The sequence below is a fragment of the Zalophus californianus genome, chromosome 8 (genome assembly GCF_009762305.2).
Source record: "Zalophus californianus isolate mZalCal1 chromosome 8, mZalCal1.pri.v2, whole genome shotgun sequence".
NCBI classification, from domain to species: Eukaryota; Metazoa; Chordata; class Mammalia; order Carnivora; family Otariidae; genus Zalophus; species Zalophus californianus.
Genome location: NC_045602.1, coordinates 72,065,480 through 72,093,117, shown reverse-complemented (window position 1 = coordinate 72,093,117; position 27,638 = coordinate 72,065,480). Strand labels below are relative to the sequence as shown.

Below are 27,638 nucleotides of genomic sequence, written 5' to 3'. Positions count from 1 at the left end.
TTGGCTAATTGAATTTAAATAAATAAATAAAAAAAGAAATCAGAAGATAAAGCAGTACATGATGAAGAAAATTATAATTGTACCAAATCCCACCACCTAGAGGTAGCTACCATTAAGTTTTATTAGAGTATATCTGTATCCAGGAAAATTGTAGTACATGCGTGCTGCACATGCACAAGGAAACACCACATGTATATGTTATAAAAAGCAAAGTGTATCTGAATACGTACAGTTTTATTTATTTATTTTAAAAATTTTATTTATTTGAGGAGAGAGAGAGTGCACAAGCAGGGGGCAGGGCCAGAGCGGGGAAGGAGAGGGAGAAGCAGGCTCCCCGCTGAGCAGGGAGCATGATACGGGACTCGATCCCAGGACCTTGGGATCATGACCTGAGCCGAAGGCAGACCCTTAACCAGTTGAGCCACCCGGGTGCCCCCATACACTGTTTTAGAATCTGTTTTTTTCTTCATAGTGAATCGGAGATATAAAAATTATGATTTTTATATAGCAAATAATATGTCTGTAGATATAAATTGTTACAGTATTTCATTCTGTAAATGTGTCATAATTTAACCAGTCCATTGCTCGTGGATATTTAGGTGGTTTTCTCTTTTTCACTATTATATGCAGAGCTACAGTAGATATACTTGGACCTGTAACTTTGTGCATTTTTTACCTTTTCCCCTTATTTTTAAAAACTTTTAGTTACACATAATATATAATAAACACATTCTTATATTACATTACAGGTAAAGTACAGTCCCTAATTTCACTTTCTTTCCAGAGCTGACTATAGTAATTAGTTTGATGTGTAACCTTCCAAAATCTTGGAGCATTTACATGCATCTATATAAACTTATAGACAATATACAATAAATAGAATTTTCTTTCTTTTTTTAACCTAAATGCATGTTTCATTGTGCCACATGATTTTTTCATTTAGAATATTTTAGGGGTGCTTGGCTGGTTCAGTTGGAAGAGAATTCAACTCTTGATCTCTGGGTCATGAGTTTGAGCCCTACATTGTGTGTAGAGATTACTAAAAAAAAATAAATAAACTTAAAAAAACTAAAATGTTTTAGATGTATAGAATTGCTGAATCACTATGTTGTACGCTTGAAACTAATGTAACATTGTCACGTTATACTTTAAAAAAATGAAAAAAATGTTTTAGAGGTCTGTATCATTACATATGGTGGCTACTATATTCTTTTTAAATACAGCATAGAATTCTATAATATGAATGTTCTGTGGCTCATTTAGGTGTTCTCTATTGGTGGGTATTTAGGTTCATTCCAGTTTTTTACTGTTATGATAATACTGCAGTGGATAACTTTGTAAATGCCTCAGGCACAGGTATGGAATATTGAGTAGTAGAATGTTCTAGATCGTGTGGTGTGCACATTTTAGATTTTAATATTTATTGCAAATTGCCCTTAAGAATAGCTGTACTGTTTTGCCCTTCTAGCACTGTATAAGGCTACCTATCTCCCTATATTTGTCTAATTAATTTAATTATATGTTTAAGATTAATTTCCCAAAATGGAATTGCTGGTTCAAAGTGTGTGACTCTTTCAAATTTTGGCACATTTCTTCCAGACTGCACTTCAGAAGGTTACCTATTTATAGTTTACCAGCAGTAGAAGTATAAATTTAACCCATGAATTTAATATTTATCCATCTCAGAGACAAGAGGTTTCTTACTGTTATTTTAATTTGCAGTTCTTTGCTTATTGAAGTGGAACGTCCTTTCATAAAGTTATCGTTTGTATTCATTCTGTCAATTCTCTGTTCATTGTTGACCTATTTTTAGATAGATGTTCCTAATTAGGGTTGAAAGAGCTCCCTATTATACTAAGAATTTTATTTTATTTTTTAGTTTTTTTATAATAAAAATGTTAATTCTGTGTCTTTGTTGGAAGTATTTTCCCCCCAGTTTGCTCCAGTATTTTTTTCAAAATAGAAGTTTTAATTTTTATATCATTAAACCAGTCTTTATGGTGGTGATTCTCAGCCAGGGGTACTTTTCAAGATTACAGAAATGTTCACCTACATTTTCTTCCATTATTTTCATGGTCTCAATTTTTAAATTCAGGTCTTTAATCCATCTTGGATTCATCCTGATGTAGGTGTGAAACAGGGAATCTAAGTAGTTATTTTTCTAAATTATTAACTGGTTGTCCTTATAGCATTTATCTGATAGTCTGTTCTTTCTCCATTGACTTAAAAAAATGCACCATTTATCATATAATACATTTTTTGTCTCTGCATTTGTCTGTTTCTAGATTTTCTATCGTCTTCCTTTATCTATCTGTTTTTTTGATTTGTTTTGCAAAGTTTTATTGGGGATTTAATAGGCATACAAAAACTGCATATATTTGAAGTATAAAATTTGATAGGTTTGGGATATGTCTGCACTCTTGAAATCATGGTCAAGACAATGCCCCTTAGTAATTTTTTTTTTTAAGATTTTATTTATTTATTTATTTGACACAGAGAGAGAGAGAGAGAGAGAGAGAGAGAGCACAAGCAGAGAGAGTGGCAGGCAGAGGCAGAGGGAGAAGCAGGCTCCCCTCAGAGCAGGGAACCCGATGTGAGACCCAATCCCAGGACTCCGGGATCATGTCCTGAGCTGAAGGCAGACGCTGAATCGACTGAGCCACCCACGTGCCGGCCCCTTAGTAATCTTTACTCCTGCCTCTCTGCCCCATCTCCTGACAATCTGCTTTTTTTTTTTTTTTTTTAATTGAGATGTAAGTGATGTATGTTATATAGTTTCAGATGTACAGCATAGTTATTTAACATTTTTATACATTATAAAGTGATCACCAAGATAGGTCTAGCTACTGTTTGTCACCATACAAAGTTGTTACTTATTATTTATATTCCTTACGGTGTGTGTTTGTATCCCTGTGTCTTATTTATTTTATAACTGGAAGTTTGTACCTTTTAATCCCCTGTCCCTATTTTGCCCATCCCCCCACCCCCTTCCACCCGGCAACCATCTCATTGTTCTCTGTATCTGAGTCTGTTTCTGTTTTGTTTTTTTTTTTTATTTGTTTTGTTGTTTAGATTTCACATAGAAGTGAAATCATATGGTATTCGGTACAAGTCCCTATGGTTTTAGTTAGTGTAGATTATAACTGGAATGACAAGTCCCTCGTCATTATTTTTCTTTAAAAAAGTTCCTTGTCACATTAGTAAATGAAGTAGTGTATGTTGGCGTATATCTGAATTTATTATTGAACCCCACTTAGCATTCTTATTGTGTAGATAGGATCAGGGAATAATATGATCTTTTTCTTGAATTCTTATGATGCTTTTTCCATAGCCCCTTGTGGAGTCTGTGCCTTATGAAGAAGCACTGGCAAACCGCCGGGTCCTTCTTAGCTCTACGGAAAGTCGAGAAGGCCTTGCCCAACAGGTATGGCGCCTGGCAAATCATGCTACTTGTTAAAAGAGCATAAATGTTAAATCCCCTGGAAAAGGCTTTTAACACAGAACAATTTAAAAGGTTATATAAGTAAACATGTAAAATTAGTGGTTTAACACATGCTAAAAAAGCACCATAAGCATAATTCACTGAAGAACGTTTGTTGATACTCTTAAGTCATCTTGATTCAGTTGGTGGTGTAATTGCCACTAATGTAATATCAACACACTTGGGACACAGTGATTCTTTTTTTCTCTAGGCACTAGATTTAAATGTAGGGAATAATAAAGCAAAAAAGGGGGAGGAGCTAGAGACTCCATTATTTTTATTTCTTAAATGATCAGTAATGAAAAATTTCCAGTGTTCATTTAGTTGGTCATTTGAACTTGGGGGCTAGGTGGAGGTGGGAGGGACTAACTTTTCCAGAAGTTGGTGCCCACTGACACCGGTTTAGCTTTTGTCAGAGATTTATTCCCTTCAACAGCAGACTTGCTTTAAGTTTTGGAAGTATTTATCTTAAAAGAGAGTGCAAATAAATTCACCCAAGACTATTTTGTCCATGCTGGCACATATCACTTATCTTTTCGACATGAATATGCTAGAATGTTGGAACTGAAAACTTAATTCAGAGAGTAATTCCTGAAAAACAAAATTCCTGGGATAAACAATAAAATGGAGAACACTTTAAAAATTGACTTTCCATTTTCTTCTTATTTTATCAAGGAAAGTAAGGCTCCAAGAAAGTAAGCAGCTTTTACCCAACGTAGCTAGTTAAGTGGGGAGAGCTGTCTGGCTTCAGAGCTGTTGCTTTTCCCACTCTGCTGTTGACCAGCTGCAGGCTAGTCTGATAAGTACTGGGCGTCACTTCCTGCCTCTCTGCAGTGAGGATAATACCTGCCTTTCAGGGTCATGGAAGGATTAATTGAGCCAAGGGGAGACAGTGTGATACAGTGAAAAGAATCAGAGTTGTGAGCCAGACAGATGGGGTCCCAGATCCTTGCTTTGCCATTTGCTAGCTTAGCAGGTGGTTCAGCTTCTGGGAGCTTTAGTTCGGCTCTTTGAGAAATGAGAATTGAAGGACTGGGAGGCTTCAGTGGGTTAATGGCAGGAAAGTACCATGAACGGTGTCTGCTGCATGGTAATTGCTCAGCCATGGTAGTTGGTAAAACATTTGGAACTCACTGCAAGCTTGCTTTTATTTTCATGTAATTCTCAAACTTTTATTTGTCCTGAGAATTAGTTTTTTAAACTTCTTATTGAATGGAGTATAACATCCTTAAAAAAAGTATACAAATACTTAATGTATAGTTGACCCTTGAACAACATGGGGGTTAGGGGCATTGACACCTCCCCTCCCTCGTGCAGTCAGTAATCCATGTAGAACTTTTGACTGCCCAAAAACTTAACTACTGTTGACTGGAAGCCCTACTAAGGGCATAAATAGCTGATTAATACATATTTTATATATTATATGTATTATATACCACATTCTTACAATAAAGTAAGCTAGGGAAAAGATGTTATTAACAAAATCATAAGAGAAAATACGTTAATAGTACTGTACTGTATGTATTGAAACAAATCCTTGTATAAGTGGATCCACGTAGTTCAAACCTGGGTTGTTCAAGGGTCAACTGTATATATATATAGCCCAGTGAATTTTCACAAGTGAACATACTGATGTAACTAGCAGCTTAGATAAATTTTTTTAAAAGAACATTTCTTTATGCAAAGTATACCTTTAAAAAAAAATTGCCAGAAGCCTTCCTTGTGCCCCTTTCCAGTTATTACTCTCCTTGCCTCCAAAGAGATCCATCATCCTGCACTCTAAGATTAGTGTAAAAATACAGTAAATGGACTTTTCATGAAATGAGGTTATATAACATATATTCTTTCAGGTCTGGCTTCTTTTGTCCAACATATTTGTAATACTCATTTGTGTTATATGTAATTGTGATCTGTCCATTTTCATTGTTGTTGAGTATTCTGTTGTGTGAATAGGCAGTATTCTTTTTTACGACCTGGGAGTATTTGGGTAGTTTCAGGTGTTTGGCTATCCTGGTGCTACTGTGAGCATCCTTACGCATGTCTCTGGTAAATATGCACACTGTTCTGTTGGGGATACACCTGGAAGTAGAATTGCTGGGGCATAGGATAGGATGTCATCAGCTTTAAAGATCCAGCCAAACGGTTTTTCAAAGTGTTTGTCCCAAATTCCAGTCCTCCCAGCACTAGATGGTAGTTCCAACTGCTCCACAAACATGCCCACCTTTGTATTTTCTATCTTTTTAGTTGTAATCATGTGGGCGGTTTTAAATTGCTTTTTCTTGATAGTGACATTGAATACCTTCTTTTTTTATGCTTTTAGTCTTGTTCAGTGTCTGTTCAAGTCTTTTTTTTTTTTCTTTCTATTTTTCTACTGGGTTGTCCATCTTTTTCTTATAATTTATAGAAGTTCTTTATATATTCTAGATAATAGTCCTCTGTTGGATATATGCTTTGCAGATGCCTTCCATTTTGTGGCTTTCCTTTACACTCTCTTAATGATATCTTTTGATGAATAGAGATTCTTAATTTTACTCTCCACTCTCTGTTTCTGTTTGTGCTTTTTGTATCTTGTTCAGTATTTCCTTTTCCGTGTTTAACAATCAGGCTTTTTTGTTTTTACTTCTGGGAGGTAGTTGGGGTTGATGTTCTGTGAAGCCTTTCTTGAACCACTAAGTTTTATCTGCATCATCCTCTAAGGTGCAGAACTCTATTGCTTTTCAAGGTTCAGCAGAGTTTGGAGAAGATCTCTAAACTGGAGCAGGAAAAAGAACATTGGATGTTGGAAGCACAATTAGCCAAAATCAAGCTGGAGAAAGAAAACCAGCGAATTGCAGATAAGCTGAGGAGTACGAGCAGTGGACAGGGCCTCGGGCTGGCCCAGGAAAATGCCACCAGGGTGAATGCGGCGGGCCGGGAAGAAGCCTCAGCCAAGGCTGTGCCGGAGCCTACTCACAGCACCAGTCTGGTAAGTGTCTTCTTTTGTAACGCCAGTTTGTAAGGACTTAACCTAGTGTTTGGTTTGAACCACCTAAATTACATGTCAGTGTGGGGCATCTGGTGGCTTAATCAGTTAAACGTCTGACTCTTGATTTCGACTCAGGTCATGATCTCAGGGATGTGAGATCAAGCCCTGCGTTGGGCTCTGCGCTGGGCATGGAGCCTGCTTATGATTCTCTCTCTCCCTTTCCCTCTGTCCCTTACCACCCCTGCCTCTTAAATAAATAAATAAATAAATAAATAACAGGTCAGTCAGTGTAAAACAGGTATAATCCACACGTACCAGAAAAAGCAAGTGGTAAGCAGGATGCCTCCTTCAAAAAGCTATTCTATTATATTTCCTTTGATTTTGCATGAAACTTCCCCATGGTGAGGACTGTATTCCTGGAAAAGGTCTAGTAAGTCAAATTTAAGTTGATTTTGTTTTTCCATAGAAACATTTGTTTTTTTGTTGTTGTTGTTTTTGTTTTTTTAGTTTTATTTTATTATGTTATGTTAATCACCATACATTACATCATTAGTTTTTGATGTGGTGTTCCATGATTCATTGTTTGCGTATAACACCCAGTGCTCCATTCAGTACGTGCCCTCTTTAATACCCATCACCAGGCTAACCCATCCCCCCACCCCCCTCCCCTCTAGAACCCTCAGTTTGTTTCTCAGAGTCCATAGTCTCCCATGGTTCATCCCATAGAAACATTTGTAATATGGGTTATGTTTCTGACCAAGGGCTTGAATGTCTACCTTTTCATAGAAATGGCCACGTATACCATTTTAAACTAATTACATGATTCCTAGAAGTATAAAGCTTCACAACATATATATAATATAGAAACCCATTAGGTTATCTTACAACCTTATATTTCTTTCGTTCTTTTTTTTAAAGATTTAATTTTTTATTCGACAGGGAGAGAGAGCACAAGCAGGGGGAGCGGCAGGCAGAGGGAGAAGCAGGCTTCGCGCTGAGCAGGGAGCCTGATGCGGGCCTCGATCCCAGAACCCTGGGATCATGACCTGAGCCGAAGGCAGATGCTTAACTGACTGAGCCACCCAGGTGCCCCAATATACAGATGTTTCTTAAACTTTTTTCCCCCCAACTTTCTGTGTGTTTGAAACTCTTCTTAATAAAATATGGGGAGAAAAAAAAGAATTAAAATTTTTAGAAAAGCAAGAAAACATAAACTGAACTTCTCAGGGTTTTACTTGTGTGGACACCATGCTCATAGGATGATCCTATAGTAACTCCCTGATCCCAGGTCTGAGTCCCAGACACGAGTCCTGCACGTTGCCTCTGGCTAGGGGAAGCGGACTGACCACGTGGAGGCACATTCAACACACATAGCAGGATGTTGACATCTGTTCAGGTACCGTCTGGGAAAGTGCAACCCCACCACCACTCATCTTTGGATTTCCCTTCAGAGTCTGTCTCATTGATAGGGTCGGACCTTTTTCCCTCTGGTCGGATTTCTTCTTTCTCCCCCTCTCTTTCTGCTTCCCTGTATCTGTTCCTTCCCTCGGCTTTCACTTGCACCAACAGTGGAGTTGCTCGTGGCCAGGGAGTAACTGTCGGACCAGACCAGACCAGGAAGAGTGCTCATACAACAGTGATGTAGTGATCGTGCTCCAGCCCTGGTGCTGCGGACCTTGGGCACGTGAACTCAGGCAGTCCTCTCACAGATCCTATAATATTGTAGGTACTGTCATCTTTATTTTGTAGATGAGACTGGGGGACAGAGAGGTGAAATAACTCAGCTGAAGCCACACCCTTGGTAAGTGATGGAACTAGGATGGAATCCAAGGTATCTGGGGCCATACTCCGCTCCTCTCTTAACTGTGGCCTTGTGCTCTGATTGGTGTCAGAAAACAGATCAGCTGACATAAACTCATTTGTTTACTGCTTGCCTTCCTTGAAGTGCTGGGAGCTGGCAACATTGGTGTATTTGAGTCATTAATGTCACTTGCTGAAAGTTCAGGACTGTCTTTATTTGAACATCTTCAATGGCAAGCATGGTTATTAGGTATGTAAGTGAGAAGGATTTCCAGGGACATGGGAAACCTTTAGTGCTGAGCACTGTTGGGCCATGAGTGATGATGATGTGATTTGTGTTTGGTGAGTTTGGAAGTCACTACTTTCAGTAGTCTGTCCAGTTAGCGTGTGTGTACATGGCCTTGATTTCTTCTGTTCGCATCTCTTAAGGGTCTCTTTCCTCCCACCCAGCTCATAAGGTGCTATCAAAGTAATTTTCCTAGAGTATATTACTGATTATGTACTCTCTTGTTTCTAGACTTCTGGTGGCTCTCTGTTATCTATAGAATATAATCCACTCACTAGTTTGGCATTCTCGGTCTGTGGATACCTTTTCCAGACTACCTTTTTTGCCCTATCTTCTACATTTCTTTGTACAAAGCCAAACTGAGCTCTTCGCTGATAAGATTCTTTGCATTTTTGCTTCCTTGACTTCATTCAAGCTGTTTCTTTTGATATCTGTTCATCCATAACCCTTATCACCTATATACTCACATGCTTTTGCCTTCCAACTCCTCTTTCCTTCTCCTTGACTTTCTTGAATTCAGAATTCTACCCATGATTTCAGGTACAGCTGAGGTGCCACAGTGTCCGTGAACCCCAGTTTTGGGTGTTGTCTATGATGGTCAGCATTAGAGAACCAAGACATGATTGGCCTCCTCTTCTTTTTCACAGTAGGTCTTTGTTGCTTTCAATCTAAGGGAGCACAGGCATGGGTAGACATCTGCGGAGTGCCGTGGGGTCACAGAGGGTGCGTGGGTAGACATCTGTGGAGTGCTGTGGGGTCACAGAAGGAGACCTCTGGAGGGCACAGGGAGGATGGCACAGGAGAGGTAACATGAACGGGTTTCAAAAGTGAACAGGAGTCCAAGGCAGGAGAAGAGTATTTCAGGCCAGGAGAAGGGTCTCACCATGTAACTCTTCTTCCATCCTGTACATGGGGGCTTCCTGCCAAAAACAGCCTGGAGACCATTGAGATAAAAAAGTGATGGTGTTTTCTGCCTTCCTTGATGTTTCTCCTTTCCAGCCTTTCTTTTACCCTCCTGTCCCCACCTGCCCCTAGTGAACGTCACTGAACTAAGTACGCAGCTCTGGGTGTCCTTCCTTTCGGGTGTCCAGAGCAAGTCTGTGCCCATTGTAAAATTAACCGACTGACAGAAGCTCATCTTACAAGCCCCCAGAAGATGAGTTTGGTTCAAGCACCTTGGGACTGAAAAAGTTAACATCATATAGAAACATTATTTCCAACCCTATGGCACTTCAATAGTTGAATGCATAGTATTTGTCATTAAAATACCTAATAGTGTAATTTGAGCTTTCAGCCACCTGCCAATTTATCGTAATAAAAGATGGCAGTAACCTCAGGAAAGGAAAAGCACAGAATAATACAAATTTCTGGTTCTTGCTGGAATTAAAAAGCACTCGTAGAATTTTAAATATATGTTTTATGTATAAAGAGAGTACATGTACACTGTAGATAATTAAAAACTACAGAAGCGTAAAAGAAGAAAAAAGTTGACATGCTCCTGAATACCCAAGCAACTACCGTTAACATTTTCCTGCAGAATTTCACACATGGTTGATATTGTGCTATATAAAATTTTCAAACCTTTTAGGGTAATGTGAATACACAAACATTTATCATATTATCAGAAATCTGTATGAACTTAGTTGTTGATTGCATAGTAATTCTACATGAAATATACCTTAGTTTGCCTGTAAGTGGACATTGGTTGTAATTTTTACTATTTTAAATACCATCTCCTTTTATGCATTAGGTTTTTTTCTCCGTCTTCGGTGATGTCTTTGGGATGTAAATCTCAGGGTTAGAGTTTACTAGGTCAAAAGGCGTGTATGTTTTAGAGTTTCTTGACCTTTTAATGCCAAATTGTTTTCTAAAAAGGCTGTATCAGTTTACACTCCCATTAGCATCATATGAGAAAATGTTGAAATTATGTGCATTAAGTTTTCCTTCCATTTATATAATACCTTTCCTTTGTGGGTCTGTGTGCTGTAACACATTCTCAAATCGTAACCTGGGAGTCGGGGGGTAAGGGTGGGGAGGCAGAATATAGATGCTCACTCAGGAGTTTCTTTTGCCAAATGTAGTCGTATTTAAATACATAAAATTAAATGGTTGGCGTGTTACCATAGACAGTTTTTAACTAAAAGAGAAAGACTAATTGCTACTTCTGCTTCAGTGAGTAGGAAATTATGGTTCTTTTAAAAAAAAAGTCTTATAAACGATCCTTTTTACTGCTAGGTGGGCATGACGTCCATTAGCATACACTCAGCTGATAGACAGTTCACTGTTCAGAGTACTACTCCTGAGGGGATGATTTAGAATCTGTGAAAACTGTTTATTGGGTGTCATCTGTGAGAGTATCAGAATCCACTGAAACGGAGTTTCTATGTTTCCTTAAGTTACTATGCCCAAGCACATGCCTTTCCATCTTGGACAGTAACCTGAAATCATTATTCATGACTCTCTGTTTTTGAAATCTTAATCCACAAAAGCAAGCTTTAAACAAAACTTGGCAGTACATTTTATTTTTCATTAATTTAAATCTGAAGTGTGAATACTTACTAATGTCATAATATTGTATCAAAACATACATTTCTTCTTTCTCCTTTTGAACTTTCAACAGAGTGTTATTTGTGTTTTCTGTTTGGAATGTTCAGTTGTTATGGTCACCATAAAACTGTCTTTACCCCTCCTTGGCTACTGCTTTGGAAATAGGCATAGAAATGAGAAGATGAGTCAAAGCTGTTCTTCCTCTCTCTCTTCCCAGGCAGGTTTTGGGTTTCAGTGAAAAGAACTACAGCATTTTGATAGGAAATAGTGACCGTTATCCACTCCTGCCTCATGACTGAAGTAGGGAACGCAGTTAGCTCCCTGTAGGTACAGCTTCCTGGTATAGGTAGAAGACCAGACAGGTGGTCTTTCTAGGTCTGCACTCAGTGCACTTAAACACAGTGTGAACTGAGAAGAGAAAATATTAGTGTTGCAGCTATTGTGTTGGAAGTGAAAACAGTCTGTTCTAAACAAGCTTTTTTTTCTCTTGTGTTCTAGATTGGGATTTTAACCAGGACATCTGACAATGAGGTAAAGTGTGCTTGGCTTCACGTTTGTTTGTAAATATTTGGCTGTGTGTTTATTCACAAAGTCCTGCAGAAGTCAGCCTTGTCAAATTGTTTTCTGACATTTCTAGCAAATGTGGAGCCAGTGTTTTTCTCCTCCATCCATGGATCCATGTTGCTTTTCTTTCTGGTTCTACTTTAACTGTCACCAACAAATTATAGCCTGTTTTTGCAATCGCCTCATTGAATGACTTGGCTTGGCAGTTTGACAAGGTGTGGTGGGAGCCTGGCCAGCAGCTTGGCTGGCATCCTGCATGAGGCTGGAGGCGTCAGCCCTCCCAGTGGGCAGGCTGGGGAACAGGGCTTTTCAGGGCCTTGACCAACAGTGTGCTTGTGAGTTCTTCCCACCCCTCAAGTGAGCAAACCCAGGTCAGATTGGGCTTTTGAGTTTGGAAATATTTTAAAATGTAACTTTATAAATAACCACTCAAGGAACACTGAAGTTCTTCAGCTTTCCACTCAGTGTGACAAGCTGGTAAACACAGTTCCAGTAGGTTGGTAAACTCTTTGATTTCCTTATTGGCCTTTTACTTTAGGTAATCTTTAACTTCTATATATATTTTTAAATTAAACTCCATAGCATACCATTGCTAGAGTAACTAGAAGAAACATTGGTCTGAGACAAGGGCTGTAAACTGTTCATTATAGAAATTGTATAATTGGTTAGTGTGTTTAAGAGCCTTAGAACGGTCTTAAGATAATTTGGGGGGAAAAAAGAATGTTCGGCTTTTAGGGGTTTCAGTAAATGCTCCCTGTCCCGTGCCTTCTCTGACTGAGTGGAGGATGCAGGTATCCGATGGATGGGATTTTGAAGGCCAGGTTTGTGGCTTATCAAAGTGGATGGAGGGACATGGCCCCAGAGGTGGTGGGCCTCCCGGTACTTGACTTCTGCTCTGTTCTTTTGAAGCCACAACCTTGTTCTGACATGGGCAAGATGCTGAATAAGAGAAATTTGGAATATACATTTACCTGGTTTGTCTGAAGTTTCTTTGGGGGGTAGGGAAGCTATGATTCCCCATCAGATTTCACATGAAAATGTACAAAATGTTGTCTTTTTTCCTTCTTCTAGAGTGATGGTCATCTTTTCTAGAACTGCTTCATTTCACTGGCATTTATTTACTTAGTTCTGTGTGCTCTGTTTAGCTTCCAGATGTGGAATCTCGTGAAGACTTAATTAAAAATCACTACATGGCCAGGATAGTGGAGCTGACTTCTCAACTACAGCTGGCTGACAGTAAGTCAGTGCACTTTTATGCTGAGGTGAGTGGAGAGGGAATTCGATTTGGTGGCTTTTCCCAGTCCGGGCAGGAATTAGGTCACCATCCAGGTCCCCTGCTGTTCACTGGAAGAGAGATGTCTGTGTCTGTGCATCCATGTGAATTTGGTTGGAGTTCATATTGATTGGCCTATATCCAATCAAAAATCTTCATTTCAATAAATATAGGACTGATTTGTCATTTCCAGGTTACCAAAAGATAGTTGAGAGACTTCTAGGTCGCCTTTCCTATGGTCACATCACAGATGTTTGGAGCATTATTATTAGTGATTACTTGTTTTAGAGAATTACAGGCAGACAGACATTCACAAGTCAAGGAATTTTCATGCAAAGAAATTAAAAAGCAAAATATGCCTGGCTCTTCTTCTTTTTTTTAATACTCTAATTTGTAAGTGACAAGTTGTAGAAATGAGGCCCTATAAATGATGAAATGAAAAATGTTAAATGTTTTAAGCCTTTGTTATATAATCTTACTTTTTGTTACATTTTCTTCTTCCTTAACCAAATAGTTTATTTTCTTAGGAGAATTAGAAAAACACTATGCAAGATACTCAATAAAATCATACACAGTTTATTAATTACAAGGGAGAAAATGAAGGAAGAAAGTACAGAAATCAGAGTACAAGACAAATGATAAGATAGAATGGCTGTCGCTCAACATATAAGAATACCTGTAAGGTATCTGATTTAAAACTTTCAAAGGTCAGTTACAGATGGCAGACGGAGAATTATGATGCTTTAAGTTGTTAAAGAACTTGAGAAAGAAAAGACAGCACCCTTTATTGGGACTGTATGATTTTTCTCTTGTACTGTGGAGATGGATAGGTTGATGGGAGGCCGGTTGCTCAAAGTGGAGAGGGGCTTTGCTGCTTCTTCCCTGCTGAAATAAATGATGTGTCTAGCTCCGTGTTGCTCACCAGCCGCCAGTACCTCCCTGTTTGGTAACAGCTGGTTGCGCTGTAGAAAATCCTCCAGTGTGACCTCAGGGCTGAGCTTCTGAGCCTGAGAAGTGTGTCCTTGTCTGGGTCCCTAACTGCCTTCTTAGGTAGCATCTCAGACTTGATTGCCATCGCCCTGAAGACCCATACCTTGCAAAACTGTCTCCCTCTGTTTCAGGGGTGGTGCTGAGCACATAGTAGATGTTTGGTTAATAGATGGTGGTTGATTTGACTGGCAGAACTTTCCTGAAATTCTCTTGTGAGGAAAGGAATGAGTAGCTGGGGAATATCTGAGGCTCTTTTATTTCCAAGGGATTTGCTTGTCTTGGTAAATGTCTTCAGCACAATGTGCTACAAGAATTTCTACATTGTCCTAGTTTTTCCTTGTTTATAAACAGGAAGTGGTGACCCCCTCCATATGACTTTACTGGAATGGTTAGTCTGAGTGTCCGATGTCGACACAGATTCAGATGTGTCTCGACAGATCCTCCTTGTCAGTCGCCTGGCCTTATCAGAAAGTGTAGCAAGCCTTTTAATGGCACACTGTCTTTGAATAGTGAGAAACAGAATTTTTCTTTCTCTTCTTGATCAGCTGTGTCTCTGGATAGCCTAGCTTTGGTAGAACCCCAAAGAAAGCAGCTGGGATCTTTGCATTCCTGCACTCACTTCGTCCTCCCGTAGATTGAGCCTAATCTGTAGCCTGGGGCTGTAAAGCTTTTATTGTTCTGTAACTGTGGTCTCTAATAGAGGATTTAAAACACAAGAAAAGTGCCTTAGGATTCATCTTGCATGGTCAGATGCTATTGATAACTTTAGAAATAACCACTTCTGTTCTTATCCAGTGTGAGTATAAATGAATCCTGGGTAAATATATAAAAACTTCTTAAGGGGCATGCCTGGCAGGCTCAGTCAGTAGTATGTGCCACTCTTGATCTTGCGGTTGTGAGTTCAAGCCCCACGTTGGATGTAGAGATTACTTAAAAATTAGATCTTAAAAAAAAAACAAACCAAAACAACAGAAAAACTTCTTAAGTTGTTTGTAACTACTGGTTATCAGGCTAGAGCTAGGAGAAACCTTGACGAGCTTGGGTTGGTAGACTTTTTTCCTTATTAAAGTGATGAGAGGGGGACCACATCTTATGTGTACTCCAGCGTATGGTACAGGCCTGAAGTGAATTTGGTTTGGGGAAATGCCCTCTGAGGTCATGGGATGTTTTCTGATTTCACAGTGCCGAGCGCTCTCGAAGAGACTGGCCTTGGCTGAAAAGTCTAAAGAGGCACTGACAGAAGAGATGAAAGTAGCGGGTCAGAGCATCAGCAGACTTCAGGTGGGTTCAAAAGTGCTCCCTGCACGGGGTTCATATGGTTTTCTCTGGAAGTTCTGGGGCAGCAGGGTCAGCATTTCCTTTCCAAAGTAGTGGCGTTCGCCCTCTAGACATACATTTTTCCAACCACTTTATTTCTAATTCATTTTTAAGTAATAGGCGTTTGCCCTCTAGACATACATTTTTCCAACCAGTTTATTTCTAACTCATTTTAAAGTAATATCTTACTTATGTGAGGCAAAAAGTCCTATATGCCTTGTTTCTCTGACTTGATTCTACTTTCAAGAGCTTTGTAGTCAGCATTTCCTTAAATGATACTTATATCCCCCCCACCCCCCTCCTCGCTAATCCCTGTCATGGTGGGCTGGACGCTTGTTCTGTTCACATGACTCTGTTCCTTCTCTTCACTGTTTCATAAAACTGGCCTAAACTGAAAGCTAGGGCAGCAAAATAATCTTCCTTACTCACTGCTTTGTTTCAAAGCCTTGTTTCCAGAAAGCCTCTATTAAATATAAACATGATACAGGTGGAGAAAAAACACATTAGCACAGTAACACCTGCTTCCTCCTAGTTTCAGATTAGTTTATCAGATTAGCTAGGAGCACAGGATTAGATTATAAGGGGCTGGAGAGAGCAGAGAGATGGGAAGCCAGACAAAGGTGCTTCTCCTGGGGAGGGTCCTGCCCTGAGGGCTGAGGGCCTTGAGCCAGCAGGTACTGGGCTGGTGGGAATGTGCCAGAGACAGACCTGCCCACCTCACCAAAGGCTCTGGAAAACCCAAAGGGATTTGGAAAGATAATGTAGCCCTTTTTTGTGACAGTTTTATACCTGATGTAGAAGGACAGTCTTTTTGCAAAGAGATTCAGAACATATTTTGCAGGCTGAAAAGAAAACCTTCCCCCCCATATGTTTTAATTTTGTTCTGTTATTAGGCCTGTGGCTTGTCCTTCACGTTAATTGATCAGATAGGCCATCTTGATAGGTTGCTTTTCTGAAATTCCTTCTATAAATTAAAAAAGCTTTGGAGTGGTGTGACTAGTGGGGTTTTGATTTTTCTTTTTTTCCCTCTGTTCCTTTGCCATTTAGGATGAGCTGACAACTACCAAGAGGAGTTATGAGGATCAGTTAAGTATGATGAGTGACCACCTATGCAGCATGAACGAGACATTATCTAAACAGAGAGAAGAGATTGACACACTGAAGATGTCCAGTAAGGTAGGGGAGGAGAGGGAGGGAGTCTCTCTGCAATATAATATTTAATATGTAATGTATTTAATATAAGATATTTCATTGCTGTGCATTTCAGGAGCAAAGGTTAAGAGATTTAAAGTGTTTTTAAATGATTTTTCTTCATATCATTTGTCTTTTTATCCAAAAGTAAAATTCAGTTTCTTTGAGTTGTAAGTTGAGAGAAGGTCTGACCTTTAAGGCCTAATACTATGTCCTTTGATTTTTGGCACTTTTGGCATTTCTGCTACTGTTTTGTCATTTAGGGGGACTTTTAGGGAGGTTATGATGGCTATTCTTTTTTTTTATATATATATATATATAGGAGTCTAAAATGGTGCTGTTGAAGAATCACCTTCTTTAGCAGATTTATTTTCATACACATCCATATAACCTAGGAACATCTTGTCCTTTTCCAGAAATTTCTTTTGATTTCATTTCCCATAAAGCCACTGCTTGTCTAGGCTGGGGTCAGTAGATATTGGTAGTACCTGTATGTTGAAGTGTATATCTGCATATGCCATGTCTGTTGTTGTAACATAATATATATGCTCTTTTACCAGGAAAGGTAGGCTTCAGGAAGCCAGGAACTTGGTTTCATACATCATCTCAGATGCTTTGCACATTTTGTAACTCAGACAGTATGTACCACTGCCAGTCTCTAACCTGTGCTCTTGGAAATCTGCTGTTGCTTCTCATTGACCTAGCAGCCATGTATTGAGTTCCTTCTATGTGCTGGCACTGGAGAGGAAATAGAGATGAACACACTATAGCTTGATTTTAGCATCAGTTAGTGGCGGTGAGGGCCGCATTCTGCTCAGTTGGTGTCTCCTTGGAAGGTCTGTCACGTGAGTGCATTGGAACCCGCATTATGTAATATTGTTTTCCCGTGTAGTTTCAGGTTATTGATCTGCCTCTGGCTACTTTGGAGAGAGCAGGAGAGCATCTGTGATACTTTCCTGGGGCATTTTGTAATGATTATAGCCAGACAGTGTGGTTTTGATTATGGTTCTCCAGTTACTTGTGCTTCAGGAAACGAGCTTGGAGGTGATGAGTGTGGGGGTCGGTCCTCTTGAATCTTGCCTCCTGGAACTCTTTGGCCTTTTTCTTGATGTCCCAGCAGGACAACAGCTAGTTCACAGGTTATGTTCCTCGTCATGGTAGAAAGCACGTACATTAGTTTGAATATTAGGAGAAAGCCTGGTTTACTGCCTGACATTTGGAAAGAAGTAGCAATGATTTTAGGGAAGCTTTTCCGATTCTAGAGCTGCAGAAGCCTTTTTTTTTTTTTTTTTAAAGATTTTATTTATTTGACAGAGAGAGAGGGAACACAAGCAGGGGGAGTGAGAGAGGGAGAAGCAGGCTTCCTGCAGAGCAGGGAGCCCGATGTGGAGCTCGATCCCAGGACCCTGGGATCATGACCTGAGCTGGAGGCAGACGCTTAACAACTGAACCACCCAGGCGCCCTGGCATTTGGTTTTGAATTGAGAAGAGTTAGTGCAGAGTCCAGCAAAGTTCATTGTTCTGAAGGAAGTTGTATTGCAGCTACTTTAGAAGTTAGGGAATTTTCAGGTCCTCTCAGAACTTTGTAATCTAGTCCTTAAAATATCTGTCATTAATAAAACACAGAGCTCGTTTATTCTGTTAACCTTTTTATTTATTTATTTATTTATTTATTTATTTATATTTTTTAAAGATTCCATTTGTTTATTTGACAGGGAGAGACACAGCAAGAGAGGGAACACAAGCAGGGGGAGTGGGAGAGGGAGAAGCAGGCTTCCCACTGAGCAGGGAGCCCGATGCAGGGCTCAGTCCCAGGATCCTGGGATCATGACCTGAACCCAGGGCAGATGCTTAACGACTGAGCCACCCAGGCGCCCTTCTGTTAACTTTTTTATGATCATTCCATCATCCCTGTATTTTTCGCCCTCCCCTGTCCAGTTAGTTAGTAATTTAGATTGTTGGAGCATCATCTTATGGCAGAGTTGACATGGTCTCTGTTGGATGCCAAGTAAACATCTTGGAACCATTTGTTGGCTATCATCTTGTTATTAATGCTTGTGTTCTGCAAGCATTAACCACACACATGACAAAAATGTATTTGTACCTAACAGTTAAGTATAGGAATCGAGTTACAATGTTTTCTTAAAAAGTGAACTTCTCCAGAAAGAAGAGAAGTTACATAAAACTGGAAAGTCCAAATCTCCATATGTGGGGGGACTGGAAATGAGTTAAGACATCTGCCCTTGGCTCATTTTCAGCCAGTATCTGAGCTTCCTTTTTCAGATCACTGCCATTGGGGTGTTAGTTGGCACATATTCAAAATTAGTATCTATTAAGACCTCTTTTGAAGGTATTTGTTAAGCAACAAAGGAAATCTGTGTAGGCTAAAAATTTTTATTCAGTGTCTGAAATCAATAAACTTCTGTCTTTGGAACAAAATGAATATTTGAGGTTTGATAAATCCTGGGTAGCTTTGTTTTCTTCCTTTGTTGCTGATCCTCAGTCCTCAGGGGGGATAGGGTCCATGGAAATAGAGAGTGGGGGAGTTAAAAGTAACAAACTATTTTTGATTAAAAGTTAGCGACACTTAGCGACGCAAGGTTATCAGCTGTTCTTCCTCTTGGAAGCTAAAATTTTCCAAAGAGAAGTATGGCCTTCCAGACAGCTTGGGCTATAAAACTAGGAGTTATTTTTCTAGATGTTTGTGTTCTTATTGTTGATATTTTTCTTTGCACAGGGAAATTCTAAAAAGAACAAGAGTCGATAGTTTACACATAGATGGTTGGCGACTTCTTTCCAAAGCTGCTACCATTGCACGGAGCTACAGGACCCAGACCCCTCGTCCAGTGTCCAGTGCTGGCCGCCTTCAGGAAGCTGGGGTGTTGTTGGACTTGGTAAACTAGTCAGTGTTGTAAATGGCCTTGAAACATTTAAAATATATTTGTAACCAGTAAGGCAAATACAGAATTTAATGTTGACAGTAAAATGGAGAACAATACGTGTACCATGGATATTGTAGGTTTCCTTATGCTGTTTTTACTGTGCACTTTTTAAAATTAGGTTTTAATTTCAGTATGTAAGAACAACAGATATTTTGTATATTTTCAAACTCAATTATATGGTAATCGATTTGGTATCTATGAAATAGATCTATGTTTCTGGATAAAATGCTTAAAATTGTCCAACTGTCATGACTTCTTGCTATAATTGGAAGCAGTCTCCAGATTCTTTTTGAAGACTTACTCATATTCTCTCTCTTTCTCTCTTTCTCTCTCTCTCTCAGAGGGGGTGGGTCTTGCAGACTTAACTTCAGATCTTGTGGGTTTATTATCATTGTCTTCAGCTCTTCAGTACCTTCTCTGTGTTGGAATAATAGCTTAAGGAAATTGATGTCAATAAATTCATACTTCTGTCAAACTTTCAGGCTATGAAAATTTGATAAGGGAAACTGAAACCTATTAAAGTATGTTTTATAAAAGTTACAAAATCCCAATGGACTTAGATATGACCTTTCTAATTCCCCAGATTGTCACAGTTGTCTGGCCAATCCTTTATTAAGGCTTTGAGTTTTGCCTTAACAAGTACCTGCAGCCATACTTCAGGCTCCCCTTGGTTTAGTTCATCAACATTGTATCATTTCAGTGTCAACCTCAGGGGTGTCTCTCCCAGCATTCCCTAAATATATTGCTCCTTTCTTCCAGCTGCTTGTACCGGCCCATTCCACCCCATGTTCGAGTCCCCCAGATTTGCTCAGGTGTTCCTAAAACCCCTTCTCCCCACCTCCGTACCTGCTGCATCTCCTTTGAACCTCCTCGCTAGCCAGTTGCTAGTCACCCTCCAAAATGCTTTATTCTGCTCTGCCTGAGAGCTCATTACCAGCTTCCCTCTGTGCTCAGCACAAAGGCCAACTCTTTGGCCTCTCCTGCCTGGTGTAGAGAGAGACCCAGTCCTCATAGTCATGACAGTGTTGGGATCCTGCCTTGGGGACCTCTGAGTGAAGCAACTCAGTCCCATTCTGCTCGGCCTGTCCGGGCTTGGCCCCTTAGCCCTTTCTGTTTTCGTGACCTGCTCATTTCCAGTTCTCTAACAGTTGGACCAGCTGTCTTCACTGCAGCTGAGTCTAGGCCCCCAAGCACTGTGGGGAAAAGAGCAAATGACCATTCTGATTAGCTCCCTCATAAACTTAGGCTTTCCAGCTCCTGTCTGGCCCTCAGTGTTCTGTGACAGTCCTTGTGGCATTTCTAGTCTGTTTCTATGCCTCCTTTGGAGGGTTTGGGACAGAGAAGTCCTTCTGGTGACTGCCTTATCCCTCTACTTACCACTGCAACCCAACTCTCAAAAGACTTGTCTCTTCTGTCTAGGCCTCTTAGGGCATGGAAAGTGCAAAGTGAGAGGTGATTCTAGTCTAGGTACAGAATCGGGACTTAGATAGTTGCCTGAAGCCCACGTGGGAGTGAAACTAAAATGGAAAAAAAAAAAGGAAAAAAGTATTTAATCATGCATTGCTTCCTGCGGAAGGTGGAGTTTTCAGAACTTACTGAAATGACATGTCCTACTTTTTCCTGATGATGTACTACATGCTCACTGTTGAAAATTTGGAAAATGAGGAAAAGATGTATCAAGAGCATACATTTCATTAGAGATTCAGCCATTAACATTTTTGTTTATCCCTACTCTTTTTTTCAGGCATATATAAAGATGTACGTTTTTAATCAAAATTGGGATTATATGAAATTCCAAGTGAAGAAAAAAAGACTCTTTAGTAGGATGGGGGTAGTGGTTAGCCTGTAGCACAACTCGAGGGGGCACTGTTCACCTGAGCAGCCCTTGCTAGGATAAGACTCCCCAGGCACAACTTGAGAAACTGATGAACAGTATGTGTCTTGTTCTATGATTTTAAACACCACCCCTCGTTATGCTGTTGTAAGCAATACTGTTCACCTTTCAAGCTGATAAAACTGGATTCTCCATTGCTTTTGGTAAGAAACTAAGTCTATCATAAGTTAAACTAACAGATACTTTCAATAACTTGACCACTTTCTAAATTCATTATCCATTAAATCAAAACAAAAACGCAGCCACACTATTTCTGAACAAAAATGTGAGAAAAAATAAGTAAAATGAGGAGCCAGTTAGCTAAGAAAGCCAGCAAAACAGACAGCAAAAAAATTCTTTCCACAGGACTATGAATTAAAGCCTTCTTTATAATAAAAATCCGCAGACAGAAAAATGTACGGTTTATAGTTTTGTTTTATGCAGCATTAAACCTGGAAGTTACTTCCAGCTCTTAAAAGCTTTCAAACTCCTCTGTAGCTTTAACATATGAAGAGAGCAACTTGGTTGGTGATGGCTAAGAAACCATCTGGCAGAGCCACCCTGACGAGGAGGTGTCTGTTCTGTGATAGCGGAGGAAGCTTCTGTTCTCGGCTAAGGGCCATGTCCTCGGCCACAGTGGTGATAAATGGAAAGCTTGTCAGTAGATGGTTGCCTGTGCCTTAAATTTTTAAGCAGTTTAGTAATTAGCTCCAAATTAGGATATTAACTGGCAATCAAAGCATTAGAGCAGGAAAACCCATGATAGCTCTCCTAAATCTTTGAAAGAAAAGGCTATTAAGCATCAGAATAACTGTTTTCCTAAGGAGAGGATTAGAAGAATTGACTCCTGGTGGAAACAGGCTGGGGGCTCTTGTCTTGTTTGTGGGCATAGGGGTCTTGAAAGGCACGTCCCCCACTTGGAACCTTTGTGTTTGTTTTACCAGGAGCTTTAATCTGAACCCACTGCTCCCTAAACACCAGTAGAATAGCTGAGTGGTGACATACTGTTGGTCCAAGAATAGAAACCACACAGTTCAGTTAACTAACAAAGAACAAAATGTCACTCAGGGCTTGCTCAGATGCTAAGGCATATTCACCCTCTCTTCAGCTTTCTTTTTATTTCTTCAGAACACCTCTTCTGTTAAACTAGCAACATACCTCATGCAGTCATCATACTGTGTGCCATCTCCCTGAGCAGCTACAGATGCCAAGAGGCAGGAGCCATGCTTTTATCCATACTTGCCCACAGTACCTAGCAGAATGTTTTGTAGCAGGTGGTGGACAATAAATACTAATTGGATACATTTTAGGAAGCAGGCCAAGGGACTGGCCAACTGTATTGCTCAAAACACAGCTAAGAGTATCCCATGCCCAGGATAAAGGATAACCAGCCTGGGGCCATTCTGAAATTATCCCCATAACTATCATTGATTTTGATTGACATTCTCAGTGAAGATGTGGAATTACTCTTTGGAAATTTCTATCCAAAGAGTATTCAGGTTTCCTCATGGAGAAAGTTGTTTAAAAATCGTGTGTTCTTCAAACATCGGGTCAAGATGCATCATATAGGTAAAATGGTGATTTTTCCCCCCCATTTCATTTTCACTTTTGTTGAAGCCATCCACTGGGTAATATTTTTTTGAATATAGTTTTCCAAAAGCCCTCCCTCTATCTTGAATGAATGTTGTAATATAAATAGAGACTTGCAAAGTTTTTAGAGAGGAATGTTTTTATCAAGTTTTTAGGGCTAAACTTGTCCTAAATCTGAAGTCCTCACTTTTCCCAGCCATGTCCCCTGCAGGCATTTCTGCAAACTGGTTTGAGTTTATATTAATGGATCCTGACTATTTCAACTGATATGAGTTTTGTGGAATTCCAAGTTAATCTACTAGGTCATATCTGCAGACACTTTGGGGACCCTTTGTTAAACAGCATGGAAGTTTTAAATGATTTCTGTGAAGCCTGCCAGGAAAAGAAAAACTGTTAATAAAAAGGAGAATGAGTTAGTCTGAGAGTCTAATTATAGAGCAAGGAAAAGAACAGGAAGTGGAGTAAGATGGGCTACCGAGGTCTGTCGTGGTTTAGCTCTTGAGGCCAGGCTGAGCTGTTTACCACCAGATTTGGACACAAAGGGGCATTGCCAGAAAGGAGTCTTTGGAAATATGTGGTGGAGTTGTAAGAAAGAAATCTGCATGCGAGAAAGTGGCCACCTTTGGGGCAACACTGAGTCACAAAGAAAGGGGAGGGACAGTCCCTTGTAAAAGATAAGCGGTTTTCAACCAACTATATTTGGTCTTTAGAAAATGATGGGACTGTACGTGTCAAAGTTTCCAAAGAGATTTCTTTCGCCAGGTGGGCAACCTACTATTCAAAGCCATACTACTTCTTCAAAGATGGCAGAATTAAAAAGGTGCACTCAGAACTTTCTTTAAATGCAATGACGATTGCCATTTGTCAAGTATATTGTTTCCTCTATGAGTGCTTTCTCAAGCTGTTACCTGGGCATTTCCTGAGATGGGCTGGCCTCCCCAGAAAGCCTCTTGGCTTGCTCACAGGACAGAGGAGGTTCAATGTGGAGCTTCAGCCAGAATGCCCAGTGTCAAGGCCCCTTTTTCTTCCCTTCCTCTGCTTCCCTCTTCCTTTGTTCTTGCTCTGCACCTCTCTCAGCTCCCTACCGGAAGGCTGACTTGGGACCATCACCTGTCTGGTTCCACAGAAGACTCTGAAAAGCTGCCCATCAGTTCACTCCCTGTTCTCTCTTTTGCCCTTCTTCAACCCTTGACCATCACCGAGATGGTGGCTGGAGGAAAAAGGGAAAAGAGTAGGACCCAGTCCCTTTTTCTGTTCGTTGAGGGTGTTTTAAGCGTAAACACAACTAGAAATTTTATCTGAGAATAAAAGTATCCTAAATAGATCCTGGCGGTGTGACTTCAGGCACCCCTGTGCCCTCTCTGAACGTAGTTTCAGGCTGGTGGTTGAATAGGATACAGTATTTTTTCTATTTCACCAAGGAACTCCTCCAAGGTCAGAAACAAGCCTACACCCCAAAGAGCATTTAAAAGAGAATCACATTGGGTGCCTGGGTGGCTCAGATGGTTAAGTGTCTGCCTTCGGCTCAGGTCATGATCCCGGGGTCCTGGGATTGGGGTCCTGGGATTGAGTCCTGTGTCAGGCTCCCTGCTCAGCAGGGAGCCTGCTTCTCCCTCTGCCTCTCATGAATAAATAAATAAAATCTTAAAAAAAAAAAAAGAATCACATTGCTATGCAAAGGCAAGGAAGTGTCAACGGAATTCCCTCACATCCTCTCCACCATCCAGGCATAGCACTTCAGGTTGACATGTTCACTAGAGCCTTCTAACTCCTCTCCTTGGGCTCAAGCTCTTTCTTCCCAGATAGTTTGTCTTTCAGACTGTTCAGTCAATATGCTTCAGTCGCCATTTTGAGTTCACAGGATTTACTGGTACCTACTGTATGCCAGGTTCTGGGAACACAAAAGTGAATAGGACACCACCTGGATCAAAATATTCCTTTGCTTAAAAATGTTCATGGGTTTCCTATTTTCTGCCGGTTCCACCTTCCCATTCAAACAGTTCCCACCTCCTCTAAGCTTTCCAGTCTTGCTGGCCTCCAAAGCACTAGTCCCAGGGCCTGGAATGGCCTCTTTTCTCCCCACTGAGTCTGTTCAAACCCAGTCCAAGCTTTCCATCCTGGGGTTGGATGTCCCTCCAGGATAAAAGGCACAGGCAGATCTCCTTTCATTCTGACTGGCTCCCAGTGAGACAGCCCCACTTGTGCAAGAGGCTGAGATGCCAAAGGACTTGCTTGGAGTCAACTCCTAGCAGGTGATGGAGTCAGGACTAGAAGCCACCCTCTAACCTCTCCTGGGAGGACAGCTCCCTTTCTCTTCTGTACTCTGCAGGCAGCACACAGGGGGCATCTATCAATAGTTACCTCCTGCCCCGTTCTCACAGCTTGGCCCTTCATAAGCCATCCAGTGGCCTCCACCTAGGCACTGACTAACTGGGGAAACTGAGGTTCTGTCTGTACCTTTCATCTTACCCTGACTGGGGCTGGTCCCACCTGCAGGGAAAAGAGGAGGCACTGAGGAGAGGCTTCAAAAATGATTTTTAGTTCTCCTAATCACAAGAGAAAACCAAAATAAAAAACCCTCTCAGTGAAGTGACGCAGAAAGCACGACCACAGAGACACTCCCCCCATCATCCCCCCATCCCACCACCCAGAGATGATGACAAAGGCCCAGAAAGTGCAGGTTGGCTTCAGACCTGCCAAGAGTCCTAGACATCTGCTTCAAGGGGGTGTCCTATACCCATATATTGCAGCTCACATAAATCCTTCCCCACCAACTTCTGCTGGAGGGAGCATGCTCTCCCCCTCCTGGGGGCCGGAGACTCAAGGGAAGGGAGACGCGCCAGAGGGAAGAGAATGGAGAATCAGACCAGAAAGACTGGGGGTATCCAGGGCGGGAAGGGGAGTGAGGGGAGAAGGGGGGCCGGCAGGGAACGGGGCGGGGGTGGAGCGGCGACGGGAGTCTCTGCGGAGTAGCCGCCCCCTCCCCGCCCCGCCACTCCTGCTGGCTCCAGGCCCTCCCCCTCCTCCCCCTTCCCCGCCACCCCTTCCCCCTCCCCCTCCTCGGGCTCCTCCTCTGCTGTGGATGGCGGCGGCCAGAGTCGGAGCCCCAGCGGCGCTGCCCGTGAGTGACCAGCCCCAGGGGACAGTCGGGGACGCATGGGGATCCCCCTCTCCGGGGTGGGGCCACCCCCACTTGGCTGGGAAAGTTTGCGGGCGGGGAGCTCGGGGGCCCCCGGGTCGCGGGCATCTCCCGGGCTCGCTGGGCGCCGTCAGCTGGCGCCCCATCTCCCTCCCTCCGCCCCTGTCGCCCCCTGAGGTGTCCCGGGCGGGCCCCGGCCGGGCTTCCCCTCCGCACCTGGCCCTGGGGCCTCTGGGACCTGGGGCCGGCTCTAAAGAGATAGAAAACTCAACAGCAAAGAACCCAGCCACGCTTCCGAGGGCGGGGGGCCGGGGGCTCGTACAAACCCGCACGCGGTCCGGGCCTCCCCGACTTGAATCCCCCCCGCCCCCCCACCTCCGGGACTCTCACCTGCCTCCTTCCCGGCTTCGGCTCTTCGCGCTGCTGCCCCTCCCCTGCCCCTTGCCCGGCGACGCTCTGGTCCCCCAGCCTCCGGCCACAGCTGGTGTCTCCATCCCGGCTGTCCCCTCCCGCTCTAGCAGGCAATGACCCAGGACGAGGGGCCGCAGCCGCAGGGACCTCCACACTTGCCCCAGCTTTTCCTGCACGAATGACGTTCACGGGGATTTGGTGTTGCGTCCCCAGGACTCACAAACTCTACCATGTGGGTCCAAGGGGAAATTAAAATATATCCCTCCTTAGGATTTTACTATTTCTGTTGGACAGTTTTGTTTTTTGTGTGTTTGTGTGTGTGTGGTTTTTTTTTAGCCTTTCCAGCTCTCCTTTTTCCAATAATAATGTTACTTCACGTAATTAGCCTTTCTGATTTCGGGAAAAAATTTAAAATCCAGGAAAAAATAATAAGAGAGAGGGAAAAAAAAAGAATGCTGGCTAAAAATAGTGAGCAGAATCTGATCTTTGGGAAAGTACTTCATTCCATAGTTAAGTGTTGTGGGAGGTGGGAGTTCAGATCGGCTTGTTTTCAGACTACCCCAAACAGACTGTTGGCCCCCCGCGGGCCAGAAGTTGTAATTTGCCTGACCGAAACCGCAGTGTTGGTTGGCATTCCCCAGCCTGGTGTGGGCGCTCCGCCTGTCTCTCCCTCTCTCTAGCGGGTTCCGCATCTCTCTCCCACCTCCCCCACTCCCACGGTCTCATAAACAGTTGCAAAGTCGAGGCAGTGGAAGAGGCTAAAATGAGCAGGACCACAAAGGAAAAACAAAAACAAAAACCAACAGCCTCGCTTATTTTATTCCTGAGGCTCTTGCTTTAGCCTCTGATTGGGTGGAAGAATGTTTAGTTCGTTTGTGTGGTTTTATGTCGATTCTCATTATGGTTGAATCAGTGTTTCCATGACAGGCTTAGTTCTCTGAGTGCCTAAAAGGAGCTCGTTAATTCTCAGATGGGTCTGGACAGATCAAGTCTGGAATCTGGAGGGTTTTTGTTTGGTTTTGTTTAAGGGATAGATCTGGGTTCATATGGCAAGCCTCTGCTCGCTCCCTCAGAACTGGAGAGAGGTGGGAGGGAGCCCAGTTGAGGTTTGTGTCCCCATGACTAAGAAGGAAGAGCTTCCCTGAGAAGTGAGCTGTGTGAGCAGGATCACAGCCGGTGTTGAACTTTTATGGTCGTTAGGGAGAGAGCTCCTCTCAAGAACTTGAGCCATTCCTGTTTTCTATATGAACACTCAACGTGGTTATAACA

General features: G+C 41.8%; 2 protein-coding genes across 5 annotated transcripts in view; both read left to right on the top strand.

Annotated features, from left to right (window-relative positions):
* Positions 1-19,596, top strand: part of PPP1R21 (protein phosphatase 1 regulatory subunit 21) — a 59,404-nt gene extending 39,808 nt beyond the window's left edge. For both annotated transcript variants that reach the window (XM_027620872.1, XM_027620871.1), the window contains 7 exons: positions 3,332-3,424; positions 6,204-6,446; positions 11,578-11,610; positions 12,789-12,905; positions 15,089-15,187; positions 16,271-16,399; positions 19,152-19,596. In XM_027620872.1, coding sequence (XP_027476673.1) covers positions 3,332-3,424; positions 6,204-6,446; positions 11,578-11,610; positions 12,789-12,905; positions 15,089-15,187; positions 16,271-16,399; positions 19,152-19,181 — 744 coding nt within the window. In that variant the 3' untranslated portion in view covers positions 19,182-19,596. The remainder of the gene's footprint in view (positions 1-3,331; positions 3,425-6,203; positions 6,447-11,577; positions 11,611-12,788; positions 12,906-15,088; positions 15,188-16,270; positions 16,400-19,151) is intronic.
* A 6,258-nt stretch (positions 19,597-25,854) lies between these two features.
* Positions 25,855-27,638, top strand: part of STON1 (stonin 1) — a 47,684-nt gene continuing 45,900 nt past the window's right edge. For 2 of the 3 annotated variants that reach the window (XM_027620875.2, XM_027620873.2), the window contains exon 1: positions 25,905-25,940. The gene's annotated coding sequence lies outside the window, so the exon portion shown is untranslated. Of the gene's footprint in view, positions 25,941-27,638 lie in introns of all 3 variants that reach the window. The other variant, XM_027620876.2, reaches the window with a different exon arrangement.